General features: G+C 42.0%; 1 protein-coding gene across 1 annotated transcript in view; it reads left to right on the forward strand.

The window, feature by feature from the left end:
• Nucleotides 1-10,714: 10,714 nt before the first annotated feature.
• EML6 (EMAP like 6) overlaps nucleotides 10,715-24,829 on the forward strand; it is a 253,524-nt gene continuing 239,409 nt past the window's right edge. The window contains exon 1 of the mRNA XM_021672860.2: nucleotides 10,715-10,911. Within this exon, the coding sequence (XP_021528535.2) occupies nucleotides 10,715-10,911 (197 nt within the window). The remainder of the gene's footprint in view (nucleotides 10,912-24,829) is intronic.

Below are 24,829 nucleotides of genomic sequence, written 5' to 3' on the forward strand. Positions count from 1 at the left end.
GGACCACTTAATTTCTTCTTATGTAAACTACCTGTTCATATTTTTTTATAGAGTTACTGGTTTTATTTTTAATCAAAAGAATCTCTAATATATTTCCTCTCTCTGTGATATTAATTACAAATATTTTTTTCCCAGTTAATTGTTTTTCTTTTCACTTTCTTAGGTTATTCTCTGCCATGCAAAATATTCTTGATTTTTTGGTAATAGAATGTATCAATTTTTGCCCATGTTGTGTCTGGATTTTGAGTCATGGTCAGGAATGTTTTCTCATCTCCAGGCTGTGGGTGAATTTACTCATGTTTTCTTTTAGTACTTGATGGTTTTATTTTAACATTTGTATTTCTGACCCAATTGAAATTTATTCAGGTGTCAGGTGTAAGGAATGACTCAAATACTACACTCTTCAGAGCAGATTTTAAAACTCAGGACTTTATAAAGATAACAAAGGGATCTGTTCAAGATGACTGAACCCACAGTCTGGTGTAATCAAGGAAGGGTAGTAATAGCAGTAGGGTTCTGCTGTCTCCACTTACAGCTTGTTTTTACTAAAGAACTGGCACTAAAACCTCGTCCCTGGGGCCAAGAGAAAAATGTATGCTTTTGCCAGGTGCGGTGGCTCACGCCTGTAATCCTAGCACCTTGGGAGGCTGAGGCGGGTGGATTACGAGGTCAAGAGCTGGAGACCATTCTGGCCAACATGGTGGAACCCTGTCTCTAGTAAAATACAAAAAGTTGGCGGGGCATAGTGGTGGGTGCTTCTAGTCCTAGCTGCTGAGGAGGCTGAGGCAGGAAAATTGCTTGAACCCAGGAGGTGGAGGTTGCAGTGAGTCAAGATCATACCACTGCACTCCATCCAGCCTGGCGACAGAGAAAGACTCCATCTAAAACAAAAACCCAGCAAAATGTATGCTCTGCCCTACTCAGGACTGGCCCCTTCTTCTCCTGGATCTGCAGATTGCCATCTTGTCCAATGGCCTGTGCAGCTCCGTGCTGGGAATGGGTCTTCTTCGTTATAGAGACTTTCTGGGGGAGTTCTTATTCTTCTCATTTGGAAATGCTGAGTTCCTGTTTAGTATGGAATCCTAATTCGAATGTCAACCGATACTTGCACAGGGTTTTGCTGACCTCCCTGTCATTCTGAGTAATCTGAAAAGTGGTCTGGCCTCTTTGCTTTGGCCTTTAGAAATCTTTAGTACCTTCTTTGGGCAGGCTGTGTTCTCTCTGGTCAATGAGGTAAGGAAAGTTTTTTTTCTGCCACCTTTAGTGAGCATAGTCTCTTTCTAGGGTAATAATAATAATAGCTAAAAGGTATTGACTGCTTTGACAGGAACCAGGCTTATCCCTCATGCTGTGGGGCCAGAGCAATTGTACTAAAGAAGGCCCACATTCCATATGTCTACATACTTCAAAGTTAGATATCAAATAAACTTTTAAAAATGTCCTTATAGGCTCACGCCTGTAATCACAGCACTTTGGGAGGCTGAGGCAGGCAGATCACCTGAGGTCACAAGTTTGTGACTAGCCTGACCAACATGGAGAAACTCTGTCTCTACTAAAAATACAAAATTAGCCAAGCATGGTGGCTTATACCTGTAATCCCAGATACTCAGGAGGCTGAAGCAGGAGAATCACTTGAACCCGGGAGGCAGAGGTTGCAGTGAGCCGAGATCGGGCCATTACACTCCAGCCTGGGCAACAAGAGTGAAACTCTGTCGCAAAAAAAAAAAGACACAAACAGTCCTTACAGGCCTGGCGTGGCTGCTCACGTGGTGGCTCCCAGCACTTTGGGAGGCTGAGGCGGGTGGATCACCTGAGGTCAGGAGTACAACACCAACCTGACCAACATGGTGAAACTCCATCTCTACTAAAAATACAAAAATTGGTGGCCGCTTTTAATTCCAGCTACTCCAGAGGCTGAGGCAGAAGAATCACTTCCGGGAGGCACAGGTTGCAGTGAGCCAAGATCACACCACTGCACTCCAGCCTGGGTGACAGAGCAAGACTCCTTCTAAAAAAACAAAACAAAACAAAACCTTTACACTGAAAAAATTACAATATTCTGGAGGGGTCTTACACACAGGTTTGTGGGCACTCAGTCCATACATGTATGCTCCAGGCACACGTTCCCCTACCCCACAAATCACTTTGCTTTCAGGTCACCCTCTGGCCTAGTAGAACACACGCCAGCAGAGAAGTCGGGAAGATAGCCCTGTAAATGGGCTCAGAGCCATTTGTGTAGGGAATTCAAGGGTCTCAGATATCTGGAACATGGTCTTAAAAGTCGGGGTAGATATGGGTTCTGGTGGGCATGCCTCTTTGGTCTGGCAGAATCTTTGCTCCAAAATGAAAAGGAAAGTCTAGATGGGCCCCAGCCTGCTTTATGTACATTTTATGCATGCAATCCTTACAACAATCCTATGAAATAGGTACTGTTATGCCTGTTTTACAGATGAGGAAACTGAAACTCAGAGAGACTTAGGTAGTTACGTCCAAGGCCAAAAGGCCACTAAGTGGCAAAGTAAGAAGGACAGTTTGGGTGGTCTGGATCCAGAGTCATGTCTTCTGAAGTGAAAGGATTGCCCCGTTGCACTATTCCAGGATCTTTTCAGTGTAGCGTTATTAATCCCTTCCTACACCAGTACTCAAGTGTTATCTCTCTGAATACACACACACTCAATAAAGTTGTTATGGACTCTCTTTATTCTCAGCAATCACCTGAGCCTCCTTTAGTAGAATTAAAGTATCTCTAAAATACCTTCCCACTCTAGAATCCTAATTCTTAGGTGCAGATTATTATAGTTTCCTCTTTAGTATAAACTTGAACCATATCCTAGAATGTATACCTGAAGGTAACACAAAATTATTAATAATAATTATTAGTAATAATAATTTTTTGAGACAGAATCTCAATCCATCTTGCTCTGTCATCAAGGCTGGAGTTCAGTGGTGCGGTCTCAGCTTACTGCATCCTCTGCCTCCTGGGATCAGGCAATTCTCATGCCTCAGCCTCCTGAGTAGCTGGGACTATAGGTGCATGCCACCATACCTGGCCAATTTTTTTATTTTTAATAGAGACAGAGTTTTGCCATGTTGCCCAGGCTGGTCTTGAACTCCTCGCCTGAAGCCATCTGCCTCGGCCTCCCAGAGTGCTGGGATTACAGGTGTGAGCCACTGCATCCCGCCTAGTAATAACAATTATTAAATTATTATTTTAGGAAACTACCTAGCAGTGAGATTGTTGCATATCTTTAAAAGTTTGAAAAACAAATTAATAGCTTTTATAGGAAGCTCTCATTGCTCTTACTAGCAAACACTGGAAAAACTTAATGCCTCAGAAAAGATTTAAAACTGGGGGAAATGTAGTGCAAGTTAGTGTAATAGGAAATTTAATATATCGAGAAGAGATGATCATAAATTGTCCAAAAATGCAATAATGCAAATAGGATATTTCTCAGTATGGATTTTAGAGAAGGCAAATAAATTAGCGTATAGGGCCCACTTGGGAAGAATATGTAATGTTGCCAGATCCAGTGGTCTAGATCTAACAACTAGATGTTACCCCTATTATAAGAGACCCAAAACATTTGAAACATGTTGAAAGTATAGCATGCATTATAAGCTCTATGACTAATTTTTCACACTCTTCCTTTGAGACTAGTGTTTCAATAGGGGCTGTACTAAAAAGGTATGCTATGACTGAAATATTATCAGGAGGAGAAAAAAAAGACTTGTTACCAGCACTATTGTCTGGATTAAGGAATATGAAGTGATGTGGAGTTTCAAATGTCTGTACATTACAAGCTGGTCTTCAGGCAAACTAGACTTTATGTAGAGTTCTAGCTAGTTACATTTGAAAGACTCTCTTTGGGTATCTAAGTACGCTTTTTAGAATAGGTCCTTTTCACACAGGGACTAAAGAGGCCTTTTCTCACTTGTCTGACCTGGTTCTTTTATGTTACCTTTATTGTACAGAGAATAAAGAGGAACCCCATCTTCACTGAAAAACATGAAAACTTTTCATTGATTTGATATTCTCTTAGACTGTACTGCCTTCCACAGCTCAATAGACAGAAACTCTTTATCTTTTGTTGAAAAAGTTTAAAAAAAGATGGGAGGATAGGAAACTTTAGAAATTTTTTTTCTCCACAAATGACTGATAATTGCCCATTCTCTTTAGCCCTAGCATTTTATATCTTCTAATGTGACTTGTGTAGTTTATCTAAGATGTTTATTATTCCTGAAAACATGCTAAGCATAGAATAAGTTCTGTATGATAGATAAAATGCTGAATTTTAATTTAAAAATCAATCGTTTCCTTTATGAATAAGAAATCATTTCTGCTCTAAAAATAACTGGCACTTAAGGAATTGAATAGACAAATGATTAGTACGTATACTACGCAGGAAATCCATATGTAACAACCAAGTAAAACAAGTTCAACATTGTTTTCATTTTTTTAATAGCTTTATTGAAATATAATTTAGATACCATACATTTCACCTACTTAAAGTGGTGCTCTTTAGTATATTCAGAATTGTGCAACCATCATTACAAACTAACTTTAGAACATTTTTATCACTCCTGCCCTCCAAAATCCCATACCCATTAGCGGTCATTCCCATTTCCCCACCTCCCCACCCCCAGCTATAGGCAACCATGAATCTACTTTCTGTCTATTTATATTTGTCTATTCTGGATACTCCATCTGAAAATGGAATCACACAGTATGTGTCTTTTGTGACTGGCTTCTTTCACCCAGAATAATTTTTTTTAACATGGAGTCTTGCTGTTGCCTATGTTGGAATGCATTGGCGCAATATTGGCTCACTGCCACCTCCGCCTCCTTGGTTCAAGCGATTCTCCTGCTTCAGCCTCCCAAGTAGCTGGGATTACAGGCGCTCACCACCATGGCTGGCTAATTTTTGTATATTTAGTAGAGACGGGGTTTTGCAGTGTTGGCCACACCCAGAATAATATTTTTAAGGTCTATATTTTATTAGTTCACTTCTTTTCATTGGAAAATAATTTTCCATTATGTAGATATACACATTTTATGTATCCATTCACAAATTGATGGATATTTAGAATTGGATTATTTCCACTTTTTGGCTATTTTAACTAATGCTGCTATGAACATTCATGTACAAGTTTTTGTGTGGATGTATGTTATTCTCTGTCTTGGGTATATACCTAGAAGCGGAACTGTTGGGTCATATGGTAATCTATATTTAACTTTTTGAGGAACTGCCAGATTGCTTTCCAAAGCAGCTGCATCTTATTGAGATGTAATTTATCCTCACAAGCAATGTATGAGGGTTCAAATTTCTCTACTTCCTCTCCAACACTTATTACTGTCTTTTTGATTATAGTTATTCTAGTGGGTGTGAAGTGGTATCTTGTGGTTTTGATTTGCATTTCTGTGTTGGCTAATTACATTGAGCATCTTCTCATGTGCTATTTTTATTTTTAAATCTTTTACTTAAAAATGTGGACTCTAACCCCATTTGTTGATAACTGGTTACACATCACTGTCAATTTTTATTAGTTTAATGGTATCTAAAGTCTGATACTAGCAAGGTCGAGGCTACAAGTTCTAGGTCTAAATAATTGGTTAGTTTCATACAGAGGAAATTGTGGTTAAACAGCTACAATCATATGTCATAACTGTGTCCATCAATCTGACAGGCTTTTTATTTTATGTTTTTGAGACAGAGTCTCGTTCTGTTGCCCAGGCTGGAGAGCAGTGGCCCGATCTCAGCTCACTGCAGCGTCCACCTCCCAGGTTCAAGCGATTCCTGTCTCAGCCTCCCGAGTAGCTGGGATTACAGGTGCATGCCTCTACACCTGGTTAACTTTTGTATTTTTAGTACAGATGGGATTCACCATATTGGCCAGGCTGGTCTTGAACTTCTGACCTCAAATGATGAGCCTGCCTCAGCCTCCCAAAGTGCTGGGATTACAGGTGTGAGCCACTGTGCCAGGCTGATCTGAAAGGTTCTTGATCTTGCCAGTTATTAGGGTGTGGATTCATCGACCAAAGGATGTGTCCTAATGACTCCAAATATCGTTTCAATAAAAATACAATTTATGACAATAGCTATTTTTAAAAACAATGATTTATTGTTTTAATAAAAATAGTACATGGTCATTTCAAACATTTTTGAACCATCAAAATGATACAAAAAAGATAGCAGCAAATCTTTCTAAATCACATTGTTCCAAACATAACCAGTTTACTTTTGTGAACTACATTACAATTTATTAATATATAGATACAATTAGTTGCATGGATTGATAGATGGTTGGATGAATGGAAATAATGTCATGAGAATATGACCATACTATACTACTTTAAAAAATAAAAAGTCCCATCTCAACTAATTTTACATGGTTTAACAAAAACAAAGAAAAACTGAAGAATGAATGGAGAGAGTTGTTTCCCTACTAAATTGATTCAGTGCTCACTTCCCATCTTTTAACCATGGCTTCACCATTTCTGATTCTTTTGTTCACTTCTTGGGTGGCTAAATATCATTGTCAAGTAGTTTTTATTTCAAAAATATCTCATGGGGGTGGTAGCAGAAACTTCTGGTGAATACATACATCGCTTTCTCCTTTTCTTCTTAGTAAAATATTCATTCTTAGCATTTAAGATCAGTGTCTGGAACCAGACTGCCTGAGTTCAAATCCAGCTTTTGTCACTATTTTGTGCATTCTTGGGCAAGTTACTTAAACTTTCTTTACATAACAGTAACTACTTCAAACGATTATTACTAGGATGAAGATTAAATTACTTAATACATGAAAAGCACCATTTATAGTGACTGGAACATAGTAACTGCTATTTGTTACATCAACATTATGTTATGATATTATGAATTTTACTCATACTTTTTTAGCCTGCTTATTTCCAAAGGACATTACCAGCCTTCTTTGACACTTTCAAGTAGAGGTTACTATCTACTGCCATATAGTAATAATTAACATTTATCTAATGCTTTCCAAATTAACCTTTCACATACGTATTATTTTGTTTCATTCTTATAATTATCCTGTGGGGTGAGTACTGCTATACTTTATTAAATGAAGAGAGTAAAGATCAGAGGATTTAGTGATTTGCCTAAGGTTACAATTATAAATGGCAGATTCAGACTTACTCCTCCGATTCATATAACAATCAGGTACAGCATGGGGGTCATTAGTTATGCTAAAGATAATTTAGGAAATTAACATGTTCCATCCATTTTTATTTAAAAGACCCCTTTTCAATACATTTGTACATTTTCTCTGGAAAGTGTCTCTTCCTTTCCAGACCACTGCCGCTATCTCTAACGTAGCCTCAAGCACTACTCTAGACCTCTAATACCTCATGCTTTGCTTACTGTTTTGTTACTCCTTTCTTCTTATTCAAAAAATCAATGACTCCATTATTTTAGTGATACAGTGCAAACCCCATGCTCATCTCCATCTACAATCTAACCTTTCATGTGCCCTTCTTATCTTATATGAATTCCCCCTTGCACTGAACTGGGTGTTCTCTAAATCCATTTTTCTGCATCTACTCTTTTGTTTATCTCCTAAACCCATGTAGAACCCTCTTTCAATTTATCTTTACTTATCTCAATTCTATCCATATTTCCTAGTTTCTCCATGAAACTTTTCCTGATGTATTTTATCTGGAAAAACTCTTTGTCTTCTGAATTCTTACATAGAACTTACTGGCCAGGCACGGTGGCTCATGCCTGTAATCCTAGCCTTTTGGGAAGCCAAGGCGGGCGGATCACCTGAGATCAGGAGTTGGAGACCAGCCTGGCCAACAGGGCAAAACCCCGTCTACTAAAAATACAAAAATTAGCCGGGCGTGGTGGTGAGCGCCTGTAATCCCAGCAACACGGGAGGCTGAGGCAGGAGAATTGTTTGAACCAGCGGGGCAGAGTTTGCAGTGAGCTGAGGTCACAATATATTCCAGCCTGGGCAACAGCCTGTTTTGTCTCAAAACGAAACAAAAACAACAAAAACTTACTGTCTTTATATAATTCATTTGACACTGTTTTATGGCACGACATCATTGATCAACTATATTTTTGCCTATGTCTCAAATCCTTCTCAGGCTGTGTTTTTGTTTTTGGTGGTGCTCTTGTTACCTAGCACAGTGCCATCTCACTTATTTGTAGATTATGTTTCCTTAAAAAGAAAGTTGAGACCAGTTCAAATCCTCTTCATTATTGCAGGCAGCAACAACTCATCCAAATTTTGGCGCTTCCAGTTCTCTTTCAAGGCTTTCCTACCATGTCGGAGGGCTGTTTTAAAACTTGAGGGAGATGAACAGAGTAGGCGATTACACTGAAAGCCTGGGAAGGAAAGGGCGTTCCAAACGTCCAATCCAGCATCCTTTTGCAGCCTCGTAGTCATTGGGATTTCGAAATCTCTTTCCAACGGCTAGCTATGGCCCTAATTTGGAAATAGGCTACTTCAGAACAGTGGATTCATAGTTCACCTCGGGCAATTTTAGGAGAAATGCCACCAGCTTTTGCGTTTGAAGGCCAAGGTTAGTTGTTCATGGTGTGAGCACCTTCCTGCTTCCAAACTCTGGTTATCTGTAAATACCCAAGTCCTCTAATTTAGGACGCAGGTCATGGGAAGGAGGTGGTTCTTAGGGCAGAAGTGAGCTCACATTTGCAGCATTTTTCTTAAACTTGGCAGAATTGCACGTTAACAAATTAAAATCCATGTGAATGAAAAGGAAAACTGAAGCGGGAAACAAACTTAAGCTTGAGTCAGTTACAGCACGGTGAGGACATCGGTTACAGCAACCCTCAGGGACTGATGCAGGAGAAATTCTAGTGGTGGGCTGTAGAGACTGTCTCCGTTCCAACTCCACCGCTCTTCTCCACAGAGACCCACGCACGCCAGCTCCCGCCTCAGTCACAACGGAACGTCAGCGCGGGCACGCGGTCGCCCTTGGTGAGCCGCGATCTCCTCACCCCGAGAGCCGCAGGCTCTGCAGACGCCCGTGCCGGTCTCGCTACGACTCCCTCTGGGCGCGCGGAATCCTGGGACTTGTGGTCCGTTCCGCGCGCCGCCCGCCCTAGCCGGGGAAGAGAGGACTACCCTTCCCAGGATGCGTCGGGGGAAGGGGCCACCGGGGCAGGGAGAGGGAGGGGGCGGCCCCAGTCCTCCGGGGCGTCGCTGTTTCTAAGCGCCGCGATCTCGCCTAGTAACCGGCAGCGGAGGTTCACGAGAGCGGCGCTGTGGCCCCGCCCTTGGAGCTCAGGCTGGAGGAAGAACCTGTCTCCCGCGGCGCCCCAGTGACGAAGCCCATCCCCGGGTGCGGGAGGAGGGGAGGGGAGGGCAGGCAGAAGATTCGCTCGCCCGCGCGGGATCCGGGACACGCCGGTGGCTTCCGCTGGCAGCAGAGGTTAGAGGCAGAGAGCGCGGGGATGCTCCGCGGGAGAGGCTGGCTCAGGAGTGGGAGGAGTGCAGGGCGCCGCCAGGGCGGCAGTGCTCGGGGGCCGAGCAGCCCTGAGGGCGGGCATCCCTCGCACCGCGCCCCGACCCCCGGGACGTGTGCGTTGGTGGGGGTTTGTTGTCCCCGGGGTCCCGCGGGCGACCCCGCTCCACGTCGGTCTCAGGGCAGGACCCGGGATTCCGTGGCACCCAGTGTTTAGCGCAGACCTTTCTGGGGAGAGGTACACGATTTTTGCCACTTGTTATTTAATTTCTTCTGGACCAGGAGCGTTTGTAGGTTGTGCACTCCTCCCTCCGACTGCACTAGTGACTCGTTTCTCCCGAGTAAGAACATCTTTCATGATGCTTGCGGATTGGAGTTGCTGATCAATGGGAGTTGCTAAGTTCTTTATGGCTTTCTCGGTGAAGAGAAGGTTCACGGAGAATATGAATATTAAACACACACATGTGACAACTAATTGGAGCATCTAAAAAATGACCATTGCATATTCGCCCTCGCTTATTAGGGAAACAGCAAGCGTTCCTTCCAAGCATATCAGCAACTGCCAGGCAGCAGCATTTACGCATATTTCATGTCATTAAGAAGATGGAACTGGAGGGAGAAAGCGGGAGTAGGGGACAATTTTTTAAAATACCAAACTTGGTTTAGTTTGGGGATCATTTTCTTGGATTGAGTGACTTATGCGAAAAATCTATTTCTTTCTTCCTCGCTCTCGCATCCTGGATATAGACTGTCTGTTTCGGATCCAAGGACGGCGATGGCAGAGCTCACCCGGGTTGCCTGTCAAATCAAGGCTATCTGAGAATAAATCCCGCCGCCTGCCGCGAAGCTCCCGCGCACCGCAAACTTCAGTGAGCGAACTGGGTGATCGCTGTCGGGATATGCAGATCCCTGATATAAAAGGCAGGGTGGCCCCCCCGAGAGCCTCTCCCGGGGGCCGGAGCCCGCAGGTGCAGTGAGGCGCGCGCGCGGGTGCCGGCGCCCCCGGAGCCGCCTCGCCCGGGGAGAGGGAGCTGGGCGCCCGGCGGGGTCTGGCGGCAGCGCACCGGCGGTGGCGGTGGCTCGTCTGCGGCGGCTGCAGCGGATGATGGTGGCAGCCGGCCCGCTGGGCTCTGCCTGTGCGTCGCCGCGGAAATCAGCGCCCGACGCCGCGCGCTGAACCCCTGCAGGTCCGCCGCAGCCCCAGCCTCGGCGAGGACGGCCCCAGCACTCGGGGGGGCAGGGGGCGCGCGGGGTCGGCTTATCATGGCGGATCGGACGGCGCCCCGCTGCCAGCTCCGGCTGGAGTGGGTGTACGGGTACCGGGGTCACCAGTGCCGCAACAACCTGTACTACACGGCCGGCAAGGAGGTGGTCTACTTTGTGGCTGGGGTCGGGGTGGTTTACAACACCCGTGAGCACAGCCAAAAATTCTTCCTGGGACACAACGACGACATTATCAGGTAAGGGGGGGGGGGGCCAGGGGCGGTGGGGAGGGGTTGCGTTTGAAGGCTGGGAGGGAGGGAAGAGGATGACCACCTGGGCATTCCCGGGGTCAGATCCGGGAGCCCTATGGTATCGAGGATTCTCTCCGGAGCCGCATGGAATTATTGAAGGTCTGCTGATTCTAGGGCCAGGGCAGAAATAGAGTGGGGCGTGCAGGTGAGGAAGGAGAGGTGTCTTTTCTCTGTATCCCTACGGAATTCCGGCTTTTAAATCTCGAAGGAGTTGAATGTTCTAATGCTTTCCTGCTGTTCTTTCCTGCTACAAGTGGAAGGAGCCTGGGTAACTATCAAACACTTCTTCTTTCCCTAACCAAGTGCACGGTAGGACCAGTAGCCCGAAGTGTGGGTATCATCTTTGGGGAGGCTCCTCAGTAAGCAAGAGGATTAAGAAAGATATAAAAGAAATTTTACTACTGGTAGTTTGGAATCTTCATCTCAGATGCTTTGGACCTGGGGAATTTCTGCAGTGGATGGGGAGTTTGTTCTCTAATATTTTACTTGGCAGCGTTTTAATGCCAAAAGCACATTTATACACTAAATGGATGCTTCCACAACATCATTGAGGTTATTAAAGACTGGCAGCTGCTGGATCACAAAATCCTACCAGCCAGCCCACACAATGACCAACATCTGCTAGCTGATAGCCCAAGATTGATTGACAGGAGAGCTGAGTTGGATGAATGACCATTTTAGGGGCCATCCCTATTAAATGGAAGGGGTTATATTGTGATTCTTGGTCCTATCCTTTCATCTTTGGACAAGACCCATTTTCTTCCAGCCCTTGTCAGCTCTTATGTGACCAAACAAGGTATGGGCCAGATGTTGTTCATAGGGAGTCCTTTTCAGCCTTCAGCAGTTAAGGAAGATTTTCTTCATATGTGAATCTCAGCCCACAGGGAAAATGACTTGCTGAGGATGGACTACAACTGACAGAGACCATATTTGTACCTTCCAAACTTGTGTGTTTCATTGATATAGAACAACTACCATTACATCCTCAGAATATTGCCACTTTTGCTCTAAGTTTGTCTTTCACAGTGAAATCAATGAAGTGGTGTCTTGTCGATGTTCCTAATTGCTCAGTGCAGAGAATGATTTCAAAGATTAGCTTTTTTCCCTTCCTAATGATGTACTTATATTCCAGAGCCTTTTTGTTCCCTGAGACGTAAAGTTGAAAAATTGTTACAGAAAAAAACTTAATATTCAAAATGCAGATTAAAAATACTTGACTTTTTTTGAAGATGAAGATTTTAAGTGCCGGGAGCTCTAATGTTCTCAAGATTTGGTGGAACTAACATGTGAAACTTTTTTCATGTCACATATGACAAAATAGCTTTTTTTCTTCCCTCCTTAATGTGGTGATGGTTGTGATAGGGGCATCCTTACATAGTTTTGTTCTGCAGATTTTGTTTCTCTAATTGCTAGACTGATTATGAAAGTTACAGGTGCAAATGATTAACAGTGTGACTCATGAAAAGGTTAGATGTTTAAAAATTTAAACCCATTATGTTTTTTGCTCTCTCTGTCTTAATGCAGTGCTTTCCATTACAACATCAAAATAAGATGTAGTCCTTTGGGGGAAGGGCGAGAGTGGCAATTAAACAGAAAATTCCCTGTGGTTAAATAATATTAGCATGATAGTTCAGTGAACTACTTTGTGAATTTGAAGCCTTAGTGCTAATTTTTCTCTGATACAAGGAAAAAAAACAAATGTACTGTTGAAACTGAAGGTGGGAAAAGGGTGGAGTTGCAGTAAACCCTTGTTATGACAAGCAGCCGAGCCAGTGGGATGTGATGAAATCTAGCTTGGGTGGTTAAGAAAACATTCAGATTTGAAGAAAAGGTGAATGAAATGATTTGTATAACTGGGTTTGCAGGGAGCCTCAACTGGTGAAAAAGAGGCAGTTAATGTCTGATCTATTTATTCAGGTACTTTAGTGACATAGTAGTAAGCCTGATTTCAGAGAAAGGATTGTATTTATAATTCTCCACGATATTTGGTTGGGTCAGAGTATGTATAGGTGAGCAGAGCAGAGTTCTTTAACATCCAAATATGTCTTTGTACATAAGAATAAAATTAAATTCAATGAATTAAAAAACACAAACCACAGATCATTATAGGATTAAGAGCTATAAAATTGGAATGTTTATGCTGTTCTTTTGCTTTGTCTTATGTATGTAGCTATCTTTTTCTGGTTAAGGCACTGCACAAACCACAATGCACAATCTTTTGTCCTTATGAATTTCAATTCATATCTGTGTATCCCAGTATGCTACTATTCTTCCACCTGAAATATTGAAGTTTATTATTAAATGGAGAGGACTATAGCTAAGGTTCTAATGCAAAAATTTTTTTTTTTCTGAATCATTACATAAATATCAAAACTTGTTCATTTCTAACGCCTGTTTCCGTCAAGTGGGATAATGTAAGTCAGTCCACTAAGTCCACTTGGTACTTAGCTTTTGCATTAGTTTGAAAGATATATATGCATACATCTATACTGCTTTATTTTTTGTGCTGCTTTGCCTAGAATATTAACTAGAAAGCAGCTCAACAAGTATTGAAAACATACTGTATTTTATGAAACCATGTTATCTCCAATTTGGCATTTGGCTAACATCAAGACCCAGATCAGGGCTTGATAGCAAGGACAGTAATAGAGACTGGGATAATTACTAACTTGGTTTCTACTTTAGGTAGTAGAACATGACACAGAATAGGAGTAAATGAAGGAAAAGGCCATGAACACATTCATCCTCTGTTACTTCCCTTCCGTTTTCACAGTGAATCCTGTTGAGACATTTCTCTCTTCACTCTGGATCCCTGTATGTACTGCTTCTGACTGGTTCCCCATTTCCGTGTTCTTCTCCCTCATTTTTTGGCTCCCATTTGCAAGGGAGGTTTATCTACAATGCTGCTTTAGGGGAAAGGGCACTGACTTGGTTATCATGCACACTTGGGTATAAACCCCACTCTGCCATTTACTGGAGGTATCTGGGTGAGTGGTTTTACTTCTCAGGGTCTTGTTTATTTGTGAAATGGGAGTGACAATACCTAAACTGCAGAGTTGTAACTATTAGAAAATAATTGTATGCAAAAGGTTTAGTGTGGGGCCTGGCCCTTAGTTGGTGCTCAATAAATACTCTTAGTTGTGGTAGAAGTAGTATTTTACTAAACACACACACACCCCAAAAACAAAACAGTGATTCATCATTGCTCATAGGCAGAAGTCCAGATTCCTAAGCTTTCTGTTCTCTCTTGTAACCTACCATCCTATCCTTATTTTCCTTTTTTAAAAAATCATAAATTGTTTGCTTCCCACTTGCCATATGATGACTCTGTTCTTCCCTGCCTCACACTGGAATGATTCATCTTCCCCGCTGGCCATTCTCTCTCCATCCAGCCCCACCCTTCCAATAGCATAGCAGTGGGAGCTTGGACTTTGCCATCAGTCATACCTGAGTTTGAACCTATGTCTGCCACTAGCTGGTGACTTTAGTAAACTTCTCCGAGTCTTAACTGTCTCATCAGAGAAGCAGCTTTTCACTTACAAAATAGAATTTTAAAGGTCTCTCCTTTGTATTTTATTGTGGAGATTACATACAAGAATATTTGGCCAATGGAAAGTGCGCAGCACAGGGGTCCTGTTTGCATCTGCATCCTGCAAGGCCCTGTCTACTGCAGTCTCATCTCTCCCATGAAACCTCGGACCATCCTCAGACGAAGGGGTGCCTTGCACTTCCAAAACTTTGTGTGTTCTGTGACAGATGCTGCTCACTTAATATGTATCATTTAGGGCTATCGTTTCATTCTGTTTTCATTTGCAAGCATATATAAGACCCTTGAGGCTGAGAATGAATCTTATAACCAGAGCTAACATCTCCTGAGTACCAAACTCAGAACTAAATGCGTGTATGGATTGATCTCTTCCACCTTCTCACAATCCAGTGAGATAGGCACTGTTGCTAACCCCAGTCTACAGGGGAGGTAGCTGAGGCACAGAGAGGTTGAAGATTTGCCTGTTGTCACTGGCAGACTGTAGAATGGGAATTGGAACCCAGATCAGTCTGATTCTGAAGCTCCAAGCTTTGGCTTCACTGCTTTATGGCCTCTTTATTTTTCTGTCATTGTGGTCCCTACAACTGTGCCTTCTTCCTAACCAGAACTTAGTAAGTTGTTACGTTTTGTAACTCTGCTTATCCTTTGTTGGTCTATAAATCCTTTGATTTATTCAAGAATATTAGACAGAATTCTGTCTAGAATTCTAATGATCTACTTGAATATTACTTTAGAAACATCCCCAGCTTGGCCAGGCTAATCCCAGCAATTTGGGAGGCTGAGGTGGGCAGATGACTTGAGCTTGGGGATTCAGGACCAACCTAGGTGGCACGGCAAAACCCCATCTCTACAGAAAATATAAGAGCTGGCTGGGCACAGTGGCAGGTGCCTGTGGTCCCCACTACTCAGCGGCCTGGCGCGGGACAATCTCTTTGGCCCCAGGAGGCAGAAGTTGCAGTGAGCTGGGATTGTGCCATTGCACTCCAGCCTGGGTGACAGGAGTGAGGCCCTGTCTCAAAAAAAAAAGAGAGAGAAACATTCCCAGCTTTGGAACAATGACCTGAAACAATGATCCACTGGAGATATTTAATTAAAAAAAATTCTTTTAGTCAAAATTGTGACATGGCTGAAATAATCTAGCACTACAAATACAATTGAACTTGTTGGATTTGAAGAGACAGACCTAACAGCCATGGTTGGGCCTGGAGTGTCAGGTAAGCAGGTTCACATGAAGGCCTAGAGATGTGACTTTGTATTCTTTAATCCCTTGACCAGTTTGAATAAGAGAAACATGGAGGTAACCACAAAGAATCAAATCCATGTTGAATTGAGTGCTTGCTGTATACCAGACACTTCATATATATGTCATCCTATTGAATTCTCCCACCCCCAATGCTGAGAAATAGATTTTCTCACTTTACAGGTATGGCTCTGAGAGGGAAAGAGATTTAATCAGAGTTACTCAGTGGGACAATCCTACTGCTCATTGGATCCCACTTACTCTGTGCATTGGAAAGAGCATGAAGTGAAAGCTTTTGATGGAAGCTTATAATGGTCTTCCTGAATGATTGCATTATTGCTCTTCTTATTAATAAATTATAGTCCATTTGGTGATTTTTAGTAAGATTTATTTATTCTCTAAATTGGGTATAATTTATTCTTCATATTTGTTAATTCATCAAAAAGTCACTTTACATCTGTAATGTGCCAGGTGCAGAGGGTACAACGGTGAACATGACAAAGTTTCTGCCCCCTTGAAGCTAACTTTCTGATGGGGGAAGCCAACAGTGAATGGACAAGAAAATATGGTGAATATAGATTGTGATAAGTGCTAAGAAGAAAAATAATCACAGAGAAACTGGGTTGAGTGGGGGTATGGAAGCCATCTTAGGCAAGATTTCCAGAGCAGCTCTCTTGTGAGATGGCATTTAAGCAGAGACCTGAAGGGTGTGAAGGGGAGGACAGGTGAAGATATAGAGGCAGAGGAGAGGTTATGTGCAAAAGTGTCAGGGTGGGAAGAAACTTCATGTACCTAAAATTCTGATATAGATAGTCAGAGAAAGACCAAGGTCATTATAATTCTCACACAGGTCATTAATGCCTTATGGGTTTTGGTACCATATGTCCTAGATTTCCCAGGACAGTCACAAATATTCCATTCAGTTATGGTCGTGGATATACTTGTTCTTGTCACATCATGAATCTCAATTTTTAATTCAGAAATAAGAGGCCAGGCTCATTCCTGTCATCCCAGCACTTTGGGAGGCTTAGGTGGGAGGATCGTCTGAGCCTGGGAGTTGAGGACCAGCCTGGGCAACATAGGGAGACCCCACTGCTACAAAAAATTAAAAAATTAGCCACGCATGGTGGCCTGTGCCTATGGTCTCAGCTACTTGGGAGGCTAAGGGAGGAGGATCACTTGAGCCTGGAAGGTCAAGATTGCAGTGTGCTGTGATCACACCATTGCACTGCTGCCTGGGTGACAGGGCAAGACCTATCTCAAAAACAAAACAAAACAAAAAATATGACTATGTTTTCTTTTGAAAAATGTGGTTACCACATAATGGGTCACTGCTTGAAAACATTACACTGAACTATACTATCTTATAAAGAACTATATAGTACCACCAACCACATCAATCAGACATGTGGATTACACTGTGGGAGGTGAAAAACTGTTCTCTTGGTAGCAACCCTAATTAGGCGACACTATCCTACAGCCTCTCCAATCCCCAAGGGTGTGGATCTGAACACCTTTTGAAGCATGTGAAATTGTTTTCCACAACAGCCACACCATTTTTCTGTCCTACCAGCAATGTATGAGAGGTCCAATTTCTCCACATCCTTGTCAAGATTTATTATTGTCTGTCTTTTTTACTATAGCCATGCTGCTGGGTGTGAAATGATATCTCATTGTGGTTTTAATTTTCATTTCTTTCATGACTAATGATATTGATCATCTTTTCATAAACTTAGCCATTTTTATATCTTCTTTGGAGAAAAGTCTGTTAAAATCCATTACCCATTTTTAATCTGTTTGTTTTTTTATTGTTAAGTTGTAAGAGTTCTTTATATATTCTGGGTACAAGTCCCTTATATATCATTTGCAGATTTTTTTCCCATTCAGTGAGTTGTCCTATTCACTGTCTTGATGGTACCCTTGGAAGTACAAAAGGTTTTTATTTTGATGATGTCCAGTTTATTTTTTTAAATTTTTTTATATTATATCTAGGCAACCTTCACCTAATCTAAGGTCATCAAGATTTACTCCTATGTTTTCTTCCAAGAGTTTTATAGTTTTAGCTCTTACATTTAGGTAGATGATCCATTTTGAGTTTTTATATATGGTGTGAGGTAGGGGCCCAACTTTATTCTCTTGCATGTGGATATCTAGTTGTCCTAACATCGTTTGTTGAAAAGACTACTTTTCCTCCATGAAATTGTCTTGGATGCCCATAGTCTTTGAATTCAGCCAGCAGTGGACTAACTTCTCCCATGTAGAAGATGCTGAATGTTTGGGGACCCAGAAATGGGAATAACCATGAAAGAGATTAACCTAGATGAAATAGAAACCAGAGGCTTTGGTTGCTATTCTGTATTTGTAAAGATGCTGTTTTATCTGATAAGTGACATATAGATTTTTATATATTTATAAAGTAAACTACTTATACCTTGATAAATGTAGTATTTAGTAACTGCTGGTTTAGGGACCAAGAACAGTCTATACATTGGCTTTGTTTACTCCCAAAGGTTTTTCCTTTTTAAAATGATTTTATAAGCATCAGCCTTGCTGCTGGACACAGGTCTGTTGAGCCAGCTGAGGAGGTGAGTGCTATGGAAAGCAGAGGGAGTTGTAATAGAGGGTGCCCTTTGACCTCTACCCCTTTATCAGTTCATTCCTTTCTTCCTCTAAAGGGAGGTAGGCATCTGGATGGCCTCAACTGGAATTTGAAGGATTCTGGGATTGCCCACTGGTTTGCTGCCTGCCACTTGCTTTCCCATTAACACAGAGGAGGGGGAACAGCAGGCTAACTTACCTCCTAGAGAAGAAAAGAGCTCTCTCTGGAGTGGTAGCACCTTGATAGGCTGGTCAGAGAATTTTTCTAAGGCTATGGAGAATTATTTTAAGTCATGAGCATTCATTTTTACTTTACCTGCTGTTTAATAATGCCAGGAAGACATTTTTCTGTCTTATGAGTTGATTTTATGGATAGGAAAAAAACAAGACTCACAGATGACAAGATGTCTTCTAAGTAAGGGATCATCAGTTGCAAGAAACTTTTTCAAAGAAGTACAATTAAGGAGGAGATTACAAGGTGACATGGAAAGCTTTTGGAACTCAATTACAGGGAGTGTGGCTGGCCTCTTAGGCACTGCACACTAGCAGGCAGCTATTCTTTCTCTACTTTTTTCTCTTGCAGGTGTTCCTATGCATCACAGATATTCACATCTCTGCTTCTCTCTGGACGATACATACTTTGATTTTTCTCTGGCTATTTAATTTTAACTGAAGGATTCACTTTGCACATGGCCACCCTCCCAAAAATCCACCTCAGTCCCCTGAGTACAATCCATCTTGGTCCTACAAAACCAACTGAATCAATCTTTTGAGTCTTAATTCCAAATTCCCAGGAAAGAGAATCTAATTGTCGTAGCATGGATCAGGATGTCTACCAGGTCCAAACAGCTGTAGCCTGGAGGGTGGGACAGTGTTTCAAAGGACTGCCCCTTTAAAGAAGATCCCCCAACCCCTAATAAGGGGGGAATAGACTGAGAGAAAATAAATGGCAACTTTACTACAGAAGGTGGATTAGAAGAGGAGGAGGCAAATGATTTCTTAGTGCACAGAAAAGAAGAGGGCAGTGATAATAAATACTGAGTTGAGGACCAGAAAAGGTAAGTAAAGGTATACTAAAAGGGCTTACTTTAAAAATATTGGTGTTGTGATATATCCTGGAGTTTTCACTTTTCATAAGAGATTATGCCAAAGTGTCTCTGGGGAGTGCTAGGCAATGGCTGGTGGCCACAGCCTTGGAAGTCCAGTTGGGCATTCAGTGTTTCCCACTGGGATGCAAGTGCTAATATTAAGGGTGTTTTATCCCCTGCTGGGGTGGTGTCAGGGGAGGTGGGTTAGAGGGATGCAGATGGAAATGAGGCTGATACTGGCAGGCACTGGGGAGGTGGCTTGATGGTACTCACTGGAGGCTTCCTGGGGCTGGCACAGCTGCCAAGGTAGTGGAAGTGGGAATGAGGGACACCAGCTGTTTACCAGCTGGTAAATAAATAGTTCCATATTTTAACTGGTAGAGATACTGGTGCAGACCTGCTGAGTATCAGCCATGGCAATGAGTGAAAAGGTTGCACGAGTGAACTCTTGGATGATTTAGTGAGTTGGCTATCTAACATGTTTTGAAAATGAATTTTCCTAAGGCCAGATTTAAAATCTGCTTAAGACTCCCTGTTGCCTGCAGGATGAGGGTCAAACTCCCTCAGGATATTCTCTAAGATCTATTACCATCTTCTTCCTGACTTCTCTTCCAGCTCGATGTCCCTCCCTGTCTTAACATCCTCCATCCACATCACACACCTTGCAGTTCCCTGAACCCAGCATTCTATTTTCTGTTTCCTCATTCCTGCATGTATCATTTTGGTTGCCTGAAATGACCCTTCCTTTCTCCACTTGTACAGTCCTTCTCTTCCTTCAATATCAATGCAAGTGTCACCTCTCCTGGAAGCTTTATCTGACAGCTCAAGACTCTCTTTTCCTCCTTTCTCTATGCATCTGGGCCATCATGCACATTTCTGCCTTCTGGAGTCATTGCATCGTGTTGCATTTGTTGACTTACCCATGTTACCATCTGCTTTCAGTTTCATGTTTGTGCCCCTGTGCCTAGCACCTTGTCATGGGCATAGTATGTGCTTTGAATATTTTTACTTGTTATTCTTTATATTTCAAATTATTTGGAAGGAGCAAGGTGTGAAATAGGGGTGAGATTTCTATAGAACTCATTTTATACATACTTTGTGAAGAGAAAAACCTGAAAATATGATTCTCAGCTGGCATTAAGAGGCAGGATTCAGAATCTTCTTTTTAAAAAGAATACTTGAATGGCAATAATGACTGATTATTGCTGTGTTCTTAGTCAGACACTAAATTTGATTTGACTTCTTCCTTCTACTTCTCTACTGGTCTAGATGGAAAATACAGACATTGAAGACATACTGTTTCCTCCTGGAATATGGCCATGGCTCTTACAATGAATGAGACATTACTTTTGAATGTTTGTGCTTAAGATATTTTTACTGTATTATAAGAAAAATCATGATTTGCATCCCCTTCAATGTAACAAATGTGGTCTTTTAAGCAACTTTTGAAAATACGTTGGAATGTTTGTAAGAGGGAAGTGAAGTCCAGATTTCTGCAGAGATTGTAAAGTAGCACCTGCCAGCTCTAACTAAATTTGTCTTTCCTGGCCCGAAAGAGTTTCATCCAAGATACAGAAGTAGGGGTTTGAGGCAAGACCCCTGGAGAAAAGTGACTTTTGAAGGCTGAAGTGCAGTTTGGCAGGGAGGTGGAAAAAGAATGGGGAAGCAGGGAACAACAGGGCAGTAACAGCTTGTGCAGAGGCTTAGGGGCTTAAAATAGTAGGGTCCCCTGAAGCAAGAGTAGCTCAATGTTACCAGAATGACAGGTGAGAGTAAGGAGGGTGTGGTGGGAGATGAAGCTGGATTAGGTGGGCTGGAGCTAGATGGCTAAGGGATTTACCGCTCATTCCACAAATTGTGGGGACCAGTGAGTGCATTTAAACAAGGCAAGACAAGGCCAATTTACGTTTTAGAAAGATCATTGCAGGAGGAGTATTTCTACTTTGTTTTTATTAAGCTTTCTTCCGATTCCTTTCTCCTCTTTTCCTTCAATGCCAGACTTCTCAGAAGAGGGAGGATGATGTTGTGCATGGGGATCAGGGTCCCATGGGACTGAACATCGCACGGGCTCTGTCTCTAACCAGATGTGTGACTTTGGGCATGGCACTTACCTTTTCTGGGCCTCAGTTTCCTCATTTGTAGATCTCTGAGATCCTTCCAAAATCTCTTTTAAGTTAAAGTTCTGAGGTTCTTAGATGTCTCCATTTACTGCCTCCATCTTCTTTATCTCTCATTCCCTCTTCAACATAGTGAACTGGTTTCTACTTCCGCCGGCCACTGGAGTTCTCTGGAGCGGCTTCAGTGACCTTTGCTAAGTGGAGCCATATCGTGCTTAACTTCTTCTCAGTGTTGGGTCAGCTGATCATCTTCTACTCATTGCCCTTCCTTTTCTTTCCTCATCAGTGTGGTCCCCTGGTTTTCTCTTACTTCCCCTGCCCTTTGTCTGCCTCCTCTCCCTAGGCTTACCTAATATATATATATATATATATATATATACAGGTATATACAGGGGTCCATTAATGTCACTGATCAGGTTTTCTTGCCAAAAATCCATGGCCTCAATCTAATCATGAGGAAACAGACCAATGCAAATTGAGGGGCATTCTACAATACAACTGATCTGGACTTGGCAAAGAATGTTATTCTTGTGAAAAACAAAAACAGATTGAGAGACTGTTCAGGTTGAAGGAGACTGGAATTATAGAACTAAATGCAATGTGTGACCTTGGATTGGGTGGAGAGGGCTTGCTATATATAATAGTATTGAGACAATTGGTGAAATTTGAATATGGGACTGTATATGAAGTAACAGCTTTGTGTCACTGTTAAATATTCTGAATTTGATTGTAGCAATGCAGTTATATAAGAGAATGTACTTATCTTAGAAGATGTGTGCTGAAATATTTAGGAGTGAAGAATCATGATGGCTGCAGACTACTCTCAAATGGTTCAGTAACAATGACAGCAGCAACAATAATAATAATACATGTGTTTTGTTTTGTTTTTGTTTTTTTGAGACGGAGTCTTGCTCTGTTACCCAGGCTGCAGTGCAGTGGCATGATCTTGGCTCACTGCAACTTTTACTTCCCAGGTTCAAGCTATTCTTCTGCCCTAGCCTCCTGAGTAGCTGGGATTATGGGACTGCGCCCCCATGCCTAAGTTTTGTATTTTTAGTAGAGTCAGGGTTTCACCATTTTGGCCAGTCTGGTCTTGAACTCCTGACCTTAATAATGCAATGCATGAAAGTAGTGCCAAAGACTGCAATTACTTTTGCACCAACCTTATAAGTCAAGTCGTGTCAGTTCTCTGCCTTGCACCCTCAGAGTGAAAGCCAGAGTCCCTGTAATGGCTTCTAAGTCCCTATTTGGGGATTTGGCCCCTGTTACCTCTGCGATCCAATTTGTTTTCTCTACATTCCTTGATCTGTTCCAGCCACACTGGCTTCTAGCTGCTGCTTGAATACCGAGTGCTCTTCTGCCGCAAGGCCTTTGTACTCTTTGCACTCTTTGTGCCTGGATCCTTCTCCCCTCAGACATTCACATGACACTACTCACTTCCCTTAGGTGCCTGATCAGTGTTACCTTAACCGATCACCCTATTTAAAATTCAAACTCTTCTCTAACACATTCCTTAGTGCCCATCCTTGTTTTATTTTTTTCCATAGTATTTCTTTTGATCTTTCTTGTCTCTTTAAAATATAAGTTCTATTTGGGCAGGGCTGTTTCATTTACTGCTCTGCCTACAGTTCTTATAATGGGGCCTGGCATGTAGAAGGTGCTTAATAAGTGTTTGTTGAATGAATAAATGAAAGACTTGTGCATGACTTTTATTTTTGGATGATCCCCATAGAATTTCAGCTTAGAAGAGGACTTCTTTTTTGTACTCCCATTGACAGACTATGAAGCCTATAGACCCCATCTCAGAATAATAGCCTTGTTTGTTCTGTTTTACACTTTTATTGCAGTGTAAAACAGATACAGAAAAGTACATATATCATAGTGTACAGCTGGATCATTCTCACAAACTCAACACACCTGTAACCTTGTTGACATCAAGAAATTAATATCACCCAAACCACAGGCAGTACTTCATGCCCTTTTCCAGTGATAATCCCTATTGCAAAGGCAACCTCCATCCTGACTTTCTTTCTTTCTTTTTTTTTGTGTGTGTGTGTTCAAGTCACTATTTTTTTTTTTTATTGCATTTTAGGTTTTGGGGTACATGTGAAGAACGTGCAAGATTATTGCATAGGTACCCGCATGGCAGTGTGGTTTGCTGCCTTCCTCCTCATCACCTATATCTGGCATTTCTCCCCATGTTATCCCTCCCTAACTCCCCACCCCCCGCTGTCCCTCTCCTATTTCCCCCTGACAGACCCCAGTGTGTGATGCTCCCCTCTCTGTGTCCATGCGTTTTCATTGTTCAACTCCCACTTATGAGTGAGAACATACAGCGTTTGGTTTTCTGTTCCTGTGTTAGTTTGCTGAGAATGATGGTTTCCAGCTTTGTCTATGTCCCTGCAAAGGACATGAACTCATCATTTTTTATGGCTGCATAGTTTTCCATGATGTATATGTGCCACATTTTCTTTATCCAGTCTATCATTGATGGGCATTTGGGTTGGTTTCAAGTCTTTGCTATTGTAAACAGTGCTACAATAAACATATCTGTGCATGTGTCTTTATAGCAGAATGATTTATAATTCTTTGGGTATATACCCAGTAATGGGATTGCTAGGTCAGATGGTATTTCTAGTTCTAGATCTTTGAGGAATCGCCATACTGTCTTCCACAATGTTTGAACTAATTTACACTCCCACCAACAGTGTAAAAGCATTCTTATTTTTCTACATCCTCTCCAGCACCCGTTGTCTCCAGATTTTTTAATGATCGTCGTTGTAACTGGCATGAGATGGTATCTCAATGTAGTTTTGATTTGCATTTCTCTAATGGCCAGTGATGATGAGCATTTTTTCAAATGTTTGTTGGCCTCATGTATGTCTTCTTTTGTAAAGTGTCTGTTCATATCCTTTGCCTACTTTTGAATGGGCTTGTTTGTTTTTTTCTTGTAAATCTGTTTTAGTTCTTTGTAGATTCTGGATATTAGTCCTTTGTCAGATGGGTAGAGTGCAAAAATTTTTTCCCATTCTGTTGGTTGCCAGTTCACTCTAATGGCTGTTTCTTTTGCTATGCGGAAGCTGTGGAGTTTGATTAGGTCCCATCCTGACTTTTAAGAGCATAGATTAGTTTTGCTTAAGGTACTTTTAAAAGGAATGGTACAGTATGCATTCTTTTGTGTCTGGCTCCTTTCAATCAATATTATGTTGATGAGATTCATTTGTGTTTCTACGTGCTTATTCTCAGTTCTGTGTTTTTTGTTGTGTGGAAATAC

The sequence above is a fragment of the Aotus nancymaae genome, unplaced genomic scaffold, assembly GCF_030222135.1.
Source record: "Aotus nancymaae isolate 86718 unplaced genomic scaffold, 86718_ANA_hifiasm-v0.15.2.pri h1tg000057l, whole genome shotgun sequence".
NCBI lineage: Eukaryota > Metazoa > Chordata > Mammalia > Primates > Aotidae > Aotus > Aotus nancymaae.